Source organism: Papio anubis, chromosome 7, assembly GCF_008728515.1.
Source record: "Papio anubis isolate 15944 chromosome 7, Panubis1.0, whole genome shotgun sequence".
NCBI classification, from domain to species: domain Eukaryota; kingdom Metazoa; phylum Chordata; class Mammalia; order Primates; family Cercopithecidae; genus Papio; species Papio anubis.
The window spans coordinates 108,635,125-108,652,369 of NC_044982.1; the positions used below are offsets into that span (position 1 = coordinate 108,635,125).

The following is a 17,245-nucleotide window of genomic DNA, read 5'->3' on the forward strand; positions in this document are numbered from 1 at the left end:
TGTGTTTCTTTTCCAACTCTGCTCCTAATGGGGACCTCCTAAGTTTAATCTGAACAGTGAAGTACCCATCTTAATTAAAGTACACAAAAGGAGAATTTTACAAGATCTCAATAAAGAGCATCCTTTAACTGTTGACAGCAACTGAGTCTCCTGTCTCCTATGGGAAGGGAACCTTAGACCTAGAGCAAGCAGACTGAATGAGACAGCCCCATGCTGGGAACTCCCTGATCACTGCAGACATGGTACACTTGGAGCATACTTCGAGTCTGGAAGTTACAGCGCTGGGTATTGGCGATGGGTGCAGGACAGGACAGAGAGCCCACAGACAAGCAGGGGCAACAGAGAGTGAGCAGGTACAGACACAATCCCTGTGCGGTTCCCTTGTACACTAAAAGGTCAGAAGAGGATGCTGAGAGTGTGTGATGGGGAGAGCTCCCTGTGAAAAAGTCCTAGGGAAATACTCAGGAACCCTAGGACCTGGTGAGAGGTGACAGCATGCTAGCAGCCCTCGCTCTTGGCGCCTCCTCGGCTTCGGCATAGTGGACATGGACGAGAGGGCAGCTTGTTTCTCATTGGACAGTCTTTTTTAAAGTGTCCTAGTAAACCACACTGATAACAAAGCCTACTGGGTGATTGGCCTGCTCCTTTTTCTGTCCTCTCTAAACCACCAAGGTTTGTTTGTCTGAGGGCCATGACTAAGGCTGCGGCCTTTCTCTGATCTCACTTTTCCTTTTGGGCCTGTTCCTCTTGGTCCCTATTATAGAAAACTAAGGTTGCCAGGTTTAATAATGCCTCCAAATTTTGTTCAGGGCCCAGGGCTTGCTTTTGGAGCTTTCTCAAGCGCCGCCAGAGTGGATGCCGAGGCCAAGGAGGCGCCGAGGGCAAGGGCTGTTAGCATGTTGTCACCTCTCAATGGGACACTGAAAGGCCCCGCACAGGGCCTGGCTGAGAGGAGCCACAACGTAAACCTAAGTGCTTCTGCAGCCTTTCTTTGCTCATGTCAGGTTGATCAGGTGTGGGCACCTCAAGGCAGCAGGTGAGCCAATGCAAGATACTCTGAGAGATATGACCAACTCTAGCTCTAGCCAGGCCACCTACACTGCCATGGTCCAAATTTGAGAAGTCAGCACTTGAAATAATATGACTGATCACAACTCACTGCCAGCTTCAGAGCTACATGGGTCACATGTGGAATGTCTGTAGAGCAGCCCTGCTACAGATGGCACCAGGACCACATTTCTCCACGATGCCTCAGCTTCCATTTCTACCTCCTGAGGTCCATACCCCTCTCCAGGCCACAGCGGTCCCAACCACAGACCTGCTGAGAATAAACATAAAGCTTCTCCCCAACCTGGAGAAGCATCACCAAGCAGCTGCCACTCTCAAAGCCACTGGGCTTGGAAACAGGCCTCACTCAGGGCAGAATTTGTGCTCATTTCCCCAGATTACCCCAGAACTGGAAGACTGGTCAGCAGGAGTTTTTTCCTTTTCAGAATTCACCCAGCAAACAGTGATAACCTCTGCTCTTGGACAGTTCACCAAACTGTGCATGGCTCAAGTTACTGAACAAACAAGGCTTTCTGCCTGCAATTCCAGTAAATGGCTTCAGCACTTCTCAAGCAAAGGAAGCATCAATCCCCTTCTCCCCCTGCTAGGGATTTCTCCCTGAGATTTGACCAGCCAGGGTGGAGTCAGAACTGTAGGAAGAGACCCTTTGCATAGGTCATACCACCTGGCCTTCAGAGATAGCCCAGGGGAGTCATCAGACCAAGAGTGGCTGCGTGGGGGTCTACACACAAGTCCTGTTCAACTGTCAGCAGCCTCTGGTGCAGTATTAGGCACAGGCTGGCTCTGCCCCACCTCGCTGACACTCGGGAAGGAAGGCTGTGTCTTTCCAGGAATATCCTTCATGGCCCGTCGCTCCTGGGCAGCGCTGCAGGGCATTGTAAGAGCCATGAAGGCCAGAGGAAAGCCACTTCAGGAAGCCCCATGGAGGTTGGTCAGATACCTGCAGAGAGGGCCCACTGAGGCATATTCAGTAGGGCAGTTTTCCCAGCTTCTGAGGCTGCTCCAGAAAGGGCAGAGGGTTGTTCTCTCCTTGAGAAGGAGGTAGGCATCCTGCTCCCCAGAAGCCATCCAAGGCCCAGGTTTCTGCAAGGCAACTACAAGATACCTGTATGGGCCGGGCGCGGTGGCTCACGCCTGTAATCCCAGCACTTTGGGAGGCCGAGGCGGGCGGATCACGAGGTCAGGAGATCGAGACCATCCTGGCTAACATGGTGAAACCCCGTCTCTACTAAAAATGCAAAAAATTAGCCGGGCGAGGCGGCGGGCGCCTGTAGTCCCAGCTACTCGGGAGGCTGAGGCAGGAGAATGGCGTGAACCCGGGAGGCGGAGCTTGCAGTGAGCCGAGATCGCGCCACTGCACTCCAGCCTGGGCGACTAAGCGAGACTCTGTCTCAAAAAAAAAAAAAAAAAAAAAAAAAAAAAAAAAAGATACCTGTATGGGTCCAGGCTGAATAACAAGACTCACACAAAACATAGGGAAGAGTCTGAGAAGCCCAGATCCTCCCAAGCAGGGGCCCAGGCCCAGCACCTCTGACAATCCCTGTTCCCAGTGAGACACACATCTTACATGTTTCTATAGCAACTTATGGCTTCCCAAGCACTCTCTCAGCACTGACTGCAATCGATCCTTGCAACCCACCCCCCACCCGCCAATCAGGAAATACCTCCTTTACCTACAGAGGAGGAAGCTGAGGCTCCAAGGGTCAAACTGACTTACCAGGACTGGGACCAGGCCTGCCAGTCACCTGCTGCCTTTCTCACCACCTCTACCCAGTAGAGTACTAACTGGTCCTAGTTCAGAGCTAGAATGCCTGGAGAGACTGTGGAGCAAATATATTTAAAGCTTCATGGGAGAAGAATATGCCTAGCAGCTTCCAAACAGACACAGCTCAGGACTACTTAAGATCCCAGAATTGATTTCCTCCTCTCTCTCCAAAAACCTCTAGTGTTATTCAGGCACTATCATTTCAAATCAAGGTTAATCTCTCTAGCAGAAAACTGAAGGGGGTAGCTTAGCTAAAAATGGTAAGAAATACATCAAGGTGCAGGTCCATCATATGAGAGCCAAACGTATTGTATGAAGAAATCACGCTGGCTGGGCACAGTGCCTCATACCTATAATCCCAGCACTTTGGGAGGCCGAGGCAGGCAAATCACCTGAGGTTGGCCAGCCTGGCCAACATGGTGAAACCCTGTCTCTACTAAAAATACAAAAAATTAGCTGGGCATGGTGGTGCACACCTTTAATCCCAGCTACTTGGGAGTCTGAGGCAGGAGCATTGCTTGAACCCAGGAGGCAGAGATTTCAGTAAGCCGAGACCGCACCATTGCACTCCAGCTCGGGCAACAAGAGCAAAACTTACTCAGCCATCCATATTAGCACGGTGTTAGAAAGCCACCCCCTCCTACAAAATCTTTCATTCCAGTGTGTGCTAACCCTAACCCTAACCCTAACCCTAACGCGAACCGTAACCCTAACCCACTGAAGCAACATGGACTTTAGTTGCTCATAGGCAACACTGTACCAGGTTCTACTCAGCTTATCTGCAACTCTTGTCTGGTTCATACGAACTGAGACTGTAGAGGCAGGGAGGAGGCATGGGAAGTTTGGAAGGGCTCATCTTGGGGTTTGCTCTGCAACATCTGAAAGGCTTGGCTGAATCTCTTCCTGCTTTACAAGGACCTCACATGCCCATCCAGTGTGTCCCACACACGGTGACTGATAAGATCAGGTCAGATGAAAAAAGGGGCACTCCTTGCTGCTGCCTGGTCACCCTCTCTGCCTTGGAAATACTTTAGGCATCTTCTCACTTGGAAACAGAGTAACCCACTCTCTAGGCTAAGATGCTCAGACTAAGAATTTTGGAAACCCACAGTTTTCTTTTCTTTCTGCCAGGAAAGATCTCTGCAGGACACGCCTACCTTGCATATTTTCCTTATCAACAGAGCTTTGGTCATGATACCTACTCACAAAGCAGGAATGATTAAAACTAAAACATCACCACAACCTGTAAAGCCAGCGGGGAAAGTGCCTACAAGCTTAAATACCACACAAAACCAAAAGGGATGTACCAAAAGGGGCGTGATGAGAAACAAAAGGTCAATTCCGCAGAAGCTTTTCTGGACGAATATCTTTACTTTTAGAGGTTCACTGTCTAACTCTACAAAATATAAGGCATAAGTTTGTACTGGTGCAATCGAGTGCTACAATCTCACCAAAGAACAGCCAACGGGGTCACTTACAACCATTTCTAAAAAGGTTAAAGAGAGGCCAGGAAGCCCATCGATAAGGGATTTTGAGTCCAAGCTCTTAGGAGGCTCCAAGCACTGGAGCTGAATCCTCAGTAACAGATACGAGAACTCCTTGGAAGGTCTTTAGGGTCTTTTGAGAAAGGGTGCAGAATGAGTCTGAAGGGAGCAAAAATACACAGATAATACACAGTGACAAGAACTAAAGTTTGAGGAGTGCATACTTGTTTGTCCCCAAGTTGTAAATGTAACATAAAAAGACAGTTAGGACTGTTTCCTCTCTTTGTTTTAATGAAACATTATGCATACATTCACACACGTAAGGCACTTGATGAGCAGGTGTATAATTTTGACCCTACAGATGGCAGCTCTGGGATGTTACAGTGCCCCTTGTGAAACAATATTTAAGATGCCTCCACGTACTGGTGGCAGCTGACCCCAGCTGCAGGTACGAGAAGGTATCCTGGGACTCCCTAGAAAATGTTAATCTAAGGGGCCGTTAAAGTACGAAGATGCCCCCGAACCACTCAGAGTGATGAAAAGGCTTTTGGCCTCTGCTTGAGTGTAAGGTTGCAGGACATGCTGGGCGGGACTGGTGTCTGCCTCCCAGGCACACCAAGACCATCCACACAGGCACAGGAACCAGGAGGGACTGGTGCTGACCTCACTATAGGAGGGTGCGGCACCACTACCAGCTGCCCAGGAGGATCATCTTTGGAGAAACACTTTCTGGAGTGTAATCAGCATTTTTCCAAAGACACAGGGTTCATCACTACCTGCTGTTAGGATCAGTGACTTGATAACTGGAATTCCAAGAGTGAGGTCGAGCCAAGTGCTCCCAGCGGAGGCTGCTTTCTCAGCTGAGCCCAGGAAGAAAGGCTGGCTCTGCGACTTCACTCCTTTTCACCTCCTTGGCAGAAAGGCCTTCTCTGAAACTCGTGCCATCCATCTCTGCCACCTTCTAGGCTCTTCATCATCATCACCACTGCCCACCCACACAGTCAGCCCCTGCCCCTAGACCACCCCCAACGACAGCCTCTGCAGGGGGTGATGCACACCTACCCATCTGTCTCCCCACGCCTCTGCCCCCAGGACTGACCTCCGCCTCCTCTACCAGACCTCAGCCAGCCTCTCCCATGGTGGTGGCTTCTCACTATTTGACCACAACTTCCTACTTTTCCAGCCCTCTCAAACTCCCACAAAATTAGAACTATTCTTGGACTGCATTGCTACTTCCCATCCCTGGCATCCTTCATTCTCTTCTCACTCTTCCGGACTCCCAGCTGCCCTTCACTCCCTCTGCCATTGGACCCACAGCTTGGCCTCTTCAACCACCCTCTCATCGATACCTTAACCACCTCGACTCCTGTCCTTCCATGGCACCTGCCCTAATTCTCATCCCTAAGTCTGAGAAAAGCCTGCATCACCTGTATCCACTCCGCTGGGTATTGCTGGAGGGAAACTGCACTTATACACAATGACGCCACTTCACATTGGTGGTACACAATCTCAAATGGGGTCTAAAGTTTTTACATCTCTGTCTTCGGTTAGCCTCCTTCCTGTGAATTCAACCCAGGGCCACCCCAAACTTCGCTCTGCCACACAATAGCAAACCTCTTCCCACCTGTGGCACACAGCTCCATTTCCTACCTAATCAAGACAATGGAAGCCACGAGAATTAACACCTCCACTTCTGATACACCCACAGCCTCACACTTGGCCTCACCCGCAGCTCCTTCCTTCTGCCTTGGAGCATGAGTACTCCCTTCTGTGGGCTTGGGTCTCTCTCCTCGTCCTCTGAACCCATCTCTCCCCAGCCTCACTCCTGAGCCTTCCAAATCTCTGGCTATCCCATTCTTTCCCCTCCTCACATGGATGCACTCACTGTCTTCCCATCCTTAAAAAGTACCCCTCCCGGAACTCCTTCCTTTTTGATCTACATCCAAACTGCTCAAAGAGTTGTTCTCACATATCTTCATGTCTTCATCTTCCAATCAGTCCTCAGCCCACTGTAGTCTGGCTTCTGTCCCCCAGGTCCCCGTGACTTTATGTGGGGGAAAGGAAACTTCGAATGTAGGCAGAGCCACGTTCTGCATATCACAGCTCCCAGAACGGCATGAATTCCATGTGTGAGAAAGAGCTGAGGCCTTGGGATGTGGTGAAGTGGGCCTGAGACCATTTCTGGCACTGGCAGGCGGGATCCTGGAATGCATGTGCACGTATGGGCGTACGCATGTGCGTGCTTGTGTGTGTGTGCACCTGAGGTCACACAGCAGTGGCAGCTTCACATCTACTACTTTGTTGCATCTAAGGCCTGCTGTGACGCGCCTGGCTATGCTAAAGTAGGAACCACACCAAATTCCTGTAACTGCGCTCCTTTGTGACTGTGACCATACTTCCCAAATTAAAAACTGAGACATGACGTCTCATGATAGGCAGGACTTTTAAACTTGGAAGCCCCCTTGCGAAAAGCTGGAAAAGCTGATTGCACACATACATCAAGAGACAGAAACCATGGCACAGCACCCTGTCTAGATTCTGAGTCAGCAAACTACGGTGGGCACTGGCTCACAAGGCAGCCTCTATCTCTTCCAGGGCCTCACATGAAGGGGCTTCTGTTGTGTGATTGTAAGAAGAGAAAAAGTCAACAGGAGAGGCACTGGGGTGTTCCATGCCAATTGGAAGCAGATTCTCCACTCCTCCCCTGGACAGCAGCCACAATCACAGCAAAGTGGAGGGATGAGGGTGGACTCAGTCATCTCTCCTAGTGCTGAGCAGCTCAGATGCATCCACGGGCCCATTCACTGAGGGCCCAGCAGCTAAGCCTATGTGACATAATAAAATGGCCTCTGGGGTCTTACAAACTCATTCCTATTAGTAACAGCACATGCTGGAAACACATCCTATCTTCCTTATTTTTCACAGGGGAAGCGATATGGTTCATACATGCCTGGGTTTGAACCTTGACTGTATAAAAACGAACTCACAGACAGGCTCACGAGATTGTTACCCAGAGTGTAGAGTTTCTGTTTCTTACTGATTGGGCCTAATACAAGAGCTTTTTGTACTCCTGCACTATTATTTCATCACGGACACTGATCTTTTCAATGTCAAACAAACGTCACTCCTCATCTCTCTTCCTCTTTATGTTTTGAGGCCCCAGGAATCATTATTTCCTGAGGTTAGCATGCTATGGAATGTTATCTCAAGGGGAATTTTGACATGGAGGAATCAAAGTCATTGTTTCCTCATAGAGGGAGGCTGTGTACAGTGAGAGCAAACTGGGGCAGGGAGGTATGTGCCCTTCGTTCCATTTCAGCAAGAAAGCACACCCTGCTATTAAAATGTATCCCAAGAAATGGGTGGATGTCCAAGCTGCCATTCTGTCTGCACCACGGGAAAACAACGTATGCTTTTGTTATTGAAACTCATGTCCTGTTTTGATTAGAAACTCCAAGGTCATTAGTGACCAAAATGTTCTCCAACTCCTCTCTACTGTTTCAAGCAAAGCAGAAGCTGAAAGATGGAAGGAAAAGATTTTGGGGAGGAAAGTGTATGGCATGATGAGAGTTTACTATGGACTTGGAGACTCTGGGAATCTGTGGGAAGTAATGAGATGCATGTCCCTCTTGAACGGGTGGAAAAGTGTGCTGAACTCACAATCGCAATGCAGTTTGTAAAAGGAATCATCCCCAAAAACGGCCACCATGAGGGGAGAAAACTAGGGCAACTCAGGGGGCCCAGGACTCAATACGCACGTGGTTCCTCCAAAACAACTGAGGCTATCAGCCCAAACTAAGGACCATGGACACAGAAGAAAAGTAACCATCACCCATGGCAAGTTTTCAAGTCCATCAATGACCAAGAAATAGGAAGGCTTGGAGGCTTGGCTAGTGGGGAGGAATGTCAAGGCAGGCCCATCCTTAGGCAAGTGGGTACAGATGTGAATTTTGCTAAGAATGATGGAATGATTTGTGCCCTCCTGTCAACATTGCCAAACTTCCTACCATATCTTAAACAAGATGGGAAAAAAAAAAGAGTCATGGGATTGGGCCTGCCTTATCCTTCGTGTATGTAATGTATATAACCCCATGGACATTCGTGATCCAGTAAACTCTCCATGAGGTGGTCCGCACTCAGGATGGCCCCGCAGAGCCCAGATAAAGATGCTGTCACATGGCCAGAGGGCAACACAGTTCTTAAGAACTGAAAACCCAGTTTTCTATCCTACATCCAGAATACAGCTGCCCTGGTTTCTCATATCTCTTCTTATTTTCCATGGTAGCAACAGAAGACTTATCTTGACAGTTTTTTCTAAACTTGAACTCTAGGGCTATTCAGCAAGAATGAATTCCTCTGTTTGCTTTATAAGCAATGAAAATAATTGTAATAGATTCCTTTTTTTAAAATAGGACTTTTTTTTTTTTTTTTTTTTTGAGATGGAGTCTCGCTCTGTTGCCCAGGCTGGAGTGCAGTGGCGCAATCTTGGCTCACTACAAGCTCCGCCTCCTGGGTTCAAGCCATTCTCCTGCCTCAGCCTCCCGAGTAGCTGGGACTACTGGGGCCCGCCACCATGCCCGGCTAATTTTTTGTATTTTTAGTAGAGACGGGGTCTCACCATGTTAGCCAGGATGGTCTCCATCTCCTGACCATGTGATCCACCTGCCTCAGCCTCCCGAAGTGCTGGGATTACAGGCGTGAGCCACCACGCCTGGTCTAAAAGTCATAGGACTTTTTAAAAGGCTTTTAAAAATACTTTTTAAAAAGCCTTATTGTCTTTTAAAAGGAATCCTTAAAATTGACATTCGTTGCTTATAAAGCAAACAGAGTTAATAACTGGTTACTTACCTTTTGATCATCTATAGCTAGCTGCCACTGGGCCAAATACTGCCACAGAGTGAGGGACTAGGAAGATGGTCAAACTATAGGCAATGGCTTTTTCAGTGACAAAAGACGTTACATTCTTGTATCTTTCACTAAGGCGATTGCTGGCTATTGGCTTCTTTAAGTCTAAGGAAAATAAAATAAACTTACCTTGAAAATTTACTGGGACCTTCACCATCTTCATCATCGAAGTCCATTCTGAAAAGTCAAGATCACAAGTGAGCACTGATTATCGGAGAACATTTTAACTGGTAACAGGAGCTGCTGGAACAAAAGGAGCTTTATTCACTAGGACTGCTATCCATTGGTCCCAACCTTTGGCAGTGCTACAAGCAATATCTCTACACAGTCATCAAACATGTTCAAGACAAGAGGAGGCAAAATGAAAGGTCTTCAGTCTAAGCAACATTAATTCTATGGCTGGGAATATTCAAGTATCAACTTGTCCCTCCAGAACTCTATATGCCATTCCCTTCTCAGAACTCTTAGCAGCCAATGGATTGCTCTGGCTACGATGGAAAGGTGTATCTTCCTTGTCTCTCACCATCTTTGGGAATACCTGCTCCACTCTGCATCATCTATTCCACATTAAGACTGTTTTCTTACTTTGTCTTACGGTATACTAACAGCCTGAAAAGGCTCATGGGATTTTGAAAACAGAAGTTGTCAGGGTGAAGAGATCACAAGTGAAAGAGAACATACTACTAGTTGTACTGCTTAAAAATGTGGCTGGTCTTGATGAGTCAAAGTGAAAAGGACATTTAAGACCTTGCCCTATTAAATTCAGGACCAAAAACATGGCTGTTGAGGGGAAAATGGCTGTTTGGGGCCCAAGCTATTCAAATAGGCTGTGCCTATGGAAACTCACCAAGTAATTATTCAGACTCACCTTTTACTGGGCCTCTCAGTGTAAACATAAGACAAAAAGACTCGATAAATATTTGTTGAACTAATATCTTAAACTCTTCTCAAAAAATCATGTCTCTCTAACGGTAATTCACATGATTCTTGAATATGTTAGGGCAGAGGGGGTACTTAACTGGTGTCAAGTGTACCCAGAGTCCTTGGGAAAACAAAATGAAAAATGATACAGATGTCTGAGCTCTCCTGGACATCCAGGGTTAGTGCAGCTCCTTGAAGAGAAAGTCTCAGAGCCACTGCATTCCCCATCTTGTTCTTTGTAGTCCTGGTGGACTGGATGAGGCATAGTTCCCATGGAATTCAAGCAGAAGGAAGGCCAGTCTGCCTAGCAGCCTGGATTGAGATATTCCTTGCCTAAACAGTTCAGTATCAGAATGAACTGTGTATTAAATGACCACTGCTACAGATTCTAGAGCTGCTGGCCTCCCAGTAAGGGTGACCCATACCCGCAGGCTCTAAGGGCAGGGCTTCAGTGGCTAATGAGTGACTTGGAGAAGGCACAGGACACCCAGGTTACCAGGAAATGGCCAGATTACACAGGGCGAGCCATCCTTGCACGGGCACACCCAAGAAGCTCCCAGCAAGACAAATCCTTGTCTCTAGGGGATTTGGGGCAACTTGAGGGACTTAGGGACTGGAATTAGGTAAGGCAGAGAAGTATTTTCTTCTTAAAATCAGTATCTTTTGTTTTTGTTTTGTTTTATATACAGCGTAGCTGAAGTCCTAATCTTGGCCTTATTTTGTTTGGAATGACTGATAGGATCCCCTGTTAATTTGGAATCTCTGGTTCTCGGACATAAGGGTTATACTAACAGTACAAGAACAAAAGGAGTTACATGATTGGAAAAGATGACAGTAATGATAAAAGAAATACCTATGCACACAAAGAACAGGAGATGGGGTAGAAAAGTGATAAGAAAAAAACAAGTACAGTTAAAGGGCCTTACAGACACCACTAAGAGAGACAAACACACAATTCTGCAAGGTAGTTTGGGAAACCAGGCACCAGGCAGCAGCTGTAGAGTTGCCGATGTTGTGGACAAGTGGGAGCTGAATGCAAGACTTTCTAAATGGATCAAAGCTATCAATATTCTGCATAATTACTTAGCCATCACCCCACCTTTCCCGGAAAATTACATCGGGAAGGTAACCACCAAAAATGCTGTAATCAAATTCACCCGGTGTTCTGCAGAGTCGCAGAACTATGCTGCCACCTAGTGTTCACTGTGGGGAAGAGCGATTTTGCCGTCCACATGAAGGTTATTTAACAACCCCATGCGTGCTGTCAAAAACATTTCAGCGTTAAGAAAAAGAAATAGCAGTTTCAACATTCCAAAGAACTCATGCAAGCATTTAATGAAACCACAGGTGGGTATGGGACATACAGTTATCTTTAAAATTCCTTTTAGCTCAAGTTGGTATGAGTATGATTGTCAGTACTCCTGCAAAATGCAATTTATAAGCCAGCCCTCTGTCCTCAGCCTGCATGATCTTTGGGGTGTTTAGGGTGACCAACCATCCTGATTTTCTCAGTATAGGAATGAAGATACCTGGGATCTAGGACTTCAATGCTAAAACTGGAAAAGTCCTGGACACAGCACAATGGTTGGTCACCTTTGTTTTCGCAAAGAGTTCTGTTCTTTACCCAGCCCTTTGTGGGACCAGACAGATAAGGAAGTGAGCCCCGTGGTAAACAATCCCATGTTGGCCAGGTCAGCTGTGGCTCAATCAAGCAGAGGGTATGAGAAAGAGATGGCCTTGCTCCAAACCCAGAGTCTTCTGAAGTCCTCTGGGAACTTGGGAACCAGCATTTGTCTGGGAAAATTAGGGGCCAAGATCCTGTGCCTCCCACCTGTGCATGTGTACAGCCATCAGCTCTAGTAATTCAGGGGCGAACCAGGAGATGAATCAGGACACAAATGTTTAAATACTCAGGATGACTCAATCCACCCAAAAACAATCTCACTGGCTCATCAGCAACATGGAAAACAAGGCAACCCTGGAGGACACAAAGGATCTTTTAGAGCCACACCTGCCAAGATGCTGTTGCTTTGGACCCCTATCACTGTCTCAGATTCCCTACTTTACATAGGACTACCATAAGCTATGCCTAGTTCTTTGCTATAAGTCTAAGTAAATCTTGTTTTATATCTTTTATGTGTCTCTATTATACAGCAGCATCTGGATAATAAAGGAGAGAAATCAAAATATGACTTTTAAGTCCTATTGTACTCACCTTAATTCAGCACAGTGAATGGATGATAGAAGAGTCTTCAAGAAGGGGGCTGAAAATGCATTTTACTGTACTTTTCTGTCAATGAGCCTGAATGCCTGCCTCGATGAAAAGCCATGATAGGCATTTCCAAACTTGCAATTAGTTAGGAATGAGTGATGTGAAGCTGCCTAACAGTTACTGTAATCATAATAATGCTTCATCAAATATGAGCCACTAAACAGAAGTCACTTATGCTCTAGTGAGATAAAAGGGTTGGTCCCACAGTGACAGTAAAGGAGTGATCCCGGGCCAACCCAAAGCTTCTGCAAGAAGTGAAGTGTCAAGGGCTGCTGGAAAATGCTCCTCCTTTGGAGCCTGGACTGGCCAGCCCAGACTGCAGCAATGCTAGCACATAAAAGCTCACCAAGAGAAACAGCTGCTTACGGAAATATACCTATAATTTGACCACATTCCAGCAGCTCCCAGGGTTACCTTAGAAGGAGATGCTCGTCTCTTGGCTATAAGTAACTTGAAAATAGTTTTTCCCCAATGATGCTATTTTAGAAGCCCAGGATCGGACTCCAAGTGGAAAGAGACTGACACATCCCTGCCCTCACCCTCCACCCTCCATCCCCAACAAAGGCTAGCTTTGGGATGGTCACAAACCCTAACTGGTCACCTCTGCTTCCCCCTAACTGAATTTGTCCCCAAGGAAGCCCCCCACCCCTCACCACACTGTCACTGAGATCAAGGAGGTTACTACAAACGTGCATTCCAGGTGACTTGCTTCAGCTCATTTCTCCCACGCACGTGGAATCACTTTTGAAAGAATCTGGGACTTCAGAGCCTTCACCTTGAGTCTCAACTGCTGGGAGGGCAGGCAGCTTGCTAAGACGCTTACTGATGAAGGCTGTCAGGGAAGTGGGAAGGAAGTTAAACCATGAAGATCCACCGTGCTGGGCCAGGCGGGAGGCCTGGAGGATCCCAACTGCGAGATGTTGGTTTTACTTGGCTTTGAAACACTAGGATGGGAAGCGGGGTTATCCTGAAAATTTGGGATACTTCCCTCCACCAGAATAATCAGGTCAGAGTGGGAAGACCTAGGCAAGGAATGGGGGTGTGGGAAGGTCCTTGCCAATGCCACTGCCCCCTTCCACCACCCCCATTCCCCTTCTCTCTTCTTTCCCCTCTCTCTCTGAGTCTCTCCACCATGTCCCACATTCTCAGAAGGAAGAAGGAGGTAGAAGCACACCATGCCATCAGTAGGGAGGGCAGTGGGAAATGCGTGCTGTGGCACAGGAGCAGGGGCCTGCCAGGGGTTACCTGCATTTCAGTGAGAGTGAGTGACTTCCATCAGGGTCTCCTTTGTACTTAGCTAAGTGTTTAGGCTGTGGTCGAAGGAGCTATTATCATGAGCTTCTAGAACAGCGGTGACCTCAATCACAGAATTTCAGCAAAACATGTAAAAACGTCAGATGCAAGAATTACTATGGAAACAGCCCTGTAAAAATGGAGGTTTCTTTGCTTACACACAGGATACATCCCTAAGCCACTGAGGCTTGGCAAGTGGAATCATAGTTTGTTTGCCCCCCTCCCTCCGTCAGGGAAAAGGAAGTAGGGGTGAGGATGGTGGAGGACAAGCACCCTAGAGAGGTCAAGCTGGTTGATTTGCCTTCCACAGGTCATGCCCTCGCCCCTGGGTGATTTGTCAGCAATTGCTGCTCATCCTCCTTCCTCTCTCATTGCTTTTCTTGATGTTTCACTCCCTAGGCTTTAAGTGGAATGCTAGGCTCTGAGTCCGCCTGCTCAGGATCCACATCTGCCTCCAGTGCCATGCTGTGTGTGTTACCCGAGAAGGAAAGCACAGTGGGGCAGGACTTCTTCAGAAATGGGACTGAAGCTAGATGCAGTGGCTCATGCCTGTCACCCCAACGCTTTGGGAGGCCAAGGTGTGAGGACTGCTTGAGGCCAGGAGTTCAAGACTACCCTGGGCAACAGAGCGAGACCCTGTCTCTAAAAATAAAATAAAAAGAAATGGGACTGCGTCCCCAGTCAAATCAGCAGCTCAAGGAGCAACCACAAATCAGGGTGTGGACACCAGGCTGGGGCCAGAAACATGGAGACCAAGGAGGGAAGTAGCCTCGGCTCACCGCAGCCCAGGCCCTGCGGGAGGGGAAGAGGAAACTCCTGGCAGAGGCTCAGAGGTGACTTCCCAGCACAGAGACAGTCCCTGGTCCTGTAAGTACTAGTCTGGGCCTGAGCATCTCTGCCTGGACTTGGTCCTGACTCAGCTCACCTGCCTCATCACAGAGTCCTGTGCTGGCCTCTTCTGGAAAAGGACTTGGGCAAGCAATGGGGCTCTGTCCTCAGGGAATGCGAGTTAGCGTGCACATAGACATTTAAAATAATTTTAAAAGGCCTGGAATTGTAAAAAATCAATTAAGTGGATATGGTGACACCTCTTGTCTTCTTTTAGCAACTGCTGAGCTTAGCACCTAGTTAGCAAGAATGGCTGGTTGAAAACGGATGGCTGGGTTTGCAGGAAGCCCCAGAGGTGAGCCACATCATTTATTACAGAGTTGATCTGCAGAGCTTTGCCCCAGGCACCAACACTGCTCATCATAGCTCTGCTGGTCTCGCTGTAAAGATGGTGGCAGCTGCAGATAGAGAACTGGCTGCATCAGCACCCAGTGAGTGCAGTGAGCGTGCTGAATACAGGGAAAGCTGGCATCACCACTGAGCTCAGTTGCTGGGCTTTTTTAACCCCCTCCCTCATCATAAAAACCTCAGGCCCTCCTTTAGAGACTACACAACACACGTAACAGTCTTTTTTCCAACCTAAAATTACAAGGCTGAATATGCTTTTGCATTCTAGCCACACTCCATCTCAGATCCTGATATTTCCTATTGCCTCCACCTTTGTTCCCTTTAAGAATCATATTGGACCACCTAAAAATGGGCCTACCCTATCGGCATTGGGCTGTGAGAAGTGGGTTCTGCTGTAACCGGACAGTTGCATTCCCAAGGAGCCGTGTGTTATCAGAAATTGCTTTAAAAGTACAAACTGATTCAACTTCATGAGAAACCTTGTTTATCAAATAGTGCATCGAAAATAAAATGGATTCAACAGGAGAAAGGGGCTAGGTGATATATTGAGTCTGAAAATGTCCGTCATGTTTTTCCTGCAGGATTTTGGTTGGTTGGATGGTTGGTGGGTAGTTGGTTGGTTGATTGGTTGGTTGGTTGGTTGGTTGGTTGATTGGTTGGTTGGTTGGTTTTTTAGGTCTATGTACAGCCACAAACATTATGGATCATTAATAGGTGCAATTTTGGTTCCATCTGCTCAAGAGTGATGATATTTCTGGCCCTATCAGAACAAGTACACTTAGAACAATAGTACTTAGTATTATTACCACCTTCACTAGCAGAGCAGCAGACAATGCCAACGGTCTGGTCTTCAGGCACTGAGATTTAGCCAATTCTTTTGAAGGGAATTCCTGCACACCATCTATGAAGGAGGAAAGAATGGATAGCACCAGGGTGGAATCTTTGCAGCCCACAGGGGCTGCAGCTCGGTGCAGCAGTGCTGCCAAATCTGGCTTGGAGGCTCAGGCAGGATAACAGGCGAGCCCTCTCCCTTCAGATGGCCTGAGCCGGGCCCAGCAGGATCACAAAGCACATTCTCACCACAAGGACAAGCAAACAGAAGTCCCCAGCTGGGTGCCGAGGCCCAAAACACTTAGAAGCAAATCATGTGCATATTTAGGAATCTTGCAAAAGCTAAACAGGATGCAAACTGCTGAGCTTCTATTCTACAGGACGGGGAGAAACAATATTTTCCTAACAGGTCAAGAGCATTGCTCAACATTTATTAAGCCAATTCCTGGAAACGCTGAGGTCACTTACCCGGAACGCCGCTTTCCTCCACGGGCAGGCATGGCCCCCGCCATCCTCACCTGTCCGGTAGCCGCCATGGGGGCAACGGGCAATGTCACAGATCCAGGTATGTCTGAAGCCATTTCTGGAATTCAGCAAAGACAAGAGGTTTTGTCAATGCCAGAAAAGCCCAGTAACAGGCAAGAAAAGTTGTCATGCAGTACCAGAAGCACCACCTGCGTGGAGAGCCCAGGGACCTGCATCCAGCAGGCCACTCTGCCATCATCAGCTATGCAACTGGGGCAAGTCTTTCCTCTTTCTCTGGAAAAGAGTATCTCTGGCAGTACTCTCATATTTACTGATCGGAACTGTGGTTAAACAGAATTAAAACAGCTTCGCAGCTTTCATAAGGGACTCCTGTCTCCTGACCACCTGGAGGCAGGTAAGATGCACAGGAATCTTTTGAAAGGAATTCCTGCACACCATCTATGAAGGAGGAAAGAATGGACAGCATCAGGGTGGAACCTTTGCAGCCCACAGGGGCTGGAGCTCGGTGCAGCAGTGCTGCCAAATCTGGCTTGGAGGCTCAGGCAGGATAACGGGTGAGCCCTCTCCCTTCAGATGGCCTGAGCCAGGACCAGCAGGATCACACTGACACTAAGTTCTAAGCAGCACATAGCCAAAGCCTGAGGGAAAGAACCAACTCCTGGTAACCCAGACGGGGCACACTCCCAAGAGGCAACACCCTGCTGCAGTGCCCGCTGCTGCCCGCTCTGTTGCCCTGGGTTCGTGTTCAAGCAGAAAGGCTGGTTGCCATGCCTACTCTGGACTCAGAAGCCCTGAGTATCTGAGCCCTGCTTGGCCCCTCTGTTCTTGATGAGGACGGTGAGCTCCAGGGTGTTAAAAGCATCACTTCAGGCTACAGCAGGCCAGGCTGACGCTTCCTGTATCTCCAGAGCTGGACCTTTCCAGGAATAAATATTAATTTAAAGAATAAGAAGGTCTGGCACTAAATGAGAGTACCTTTCCTGC

At 48.0% G+C, this 17,245-nt stretch overlaps 1 protein-coding gene across 6 annotated transcripts in view; it reads right to left on the reverse strand.

Moving 5' to 3' along the window:
• Positions 1 to 17,245, reverse strand: part of ARNT2 (aryl hydrocarbon receptor nuclear translocator 2) — a 202,018-nt gene that overhangs the window by 137,734 nt on the left and 47,039 nt on the right. For all 6 annotated transcript variants that reach the window (XM_031668435.1, XM_017960858.3, XM_017960857.3 and 3 more), the window contains exons 2-3: positions 16,244 to 16,358; positions 9,352 to 9,399 (exon numbers count right to left, since the gene is read on the reverse strand). In XM_031668435.1, the coding sequence (XP_031524295.1) occupies positions 9,352 to 9,399; positions 16,244 to 16,358 (163 nt within the window). The remainder of the gene's footprint in view (positions 1 to 9,351; positions 9,400 to 16,243; positions 16,359 to 17,245) is intronic.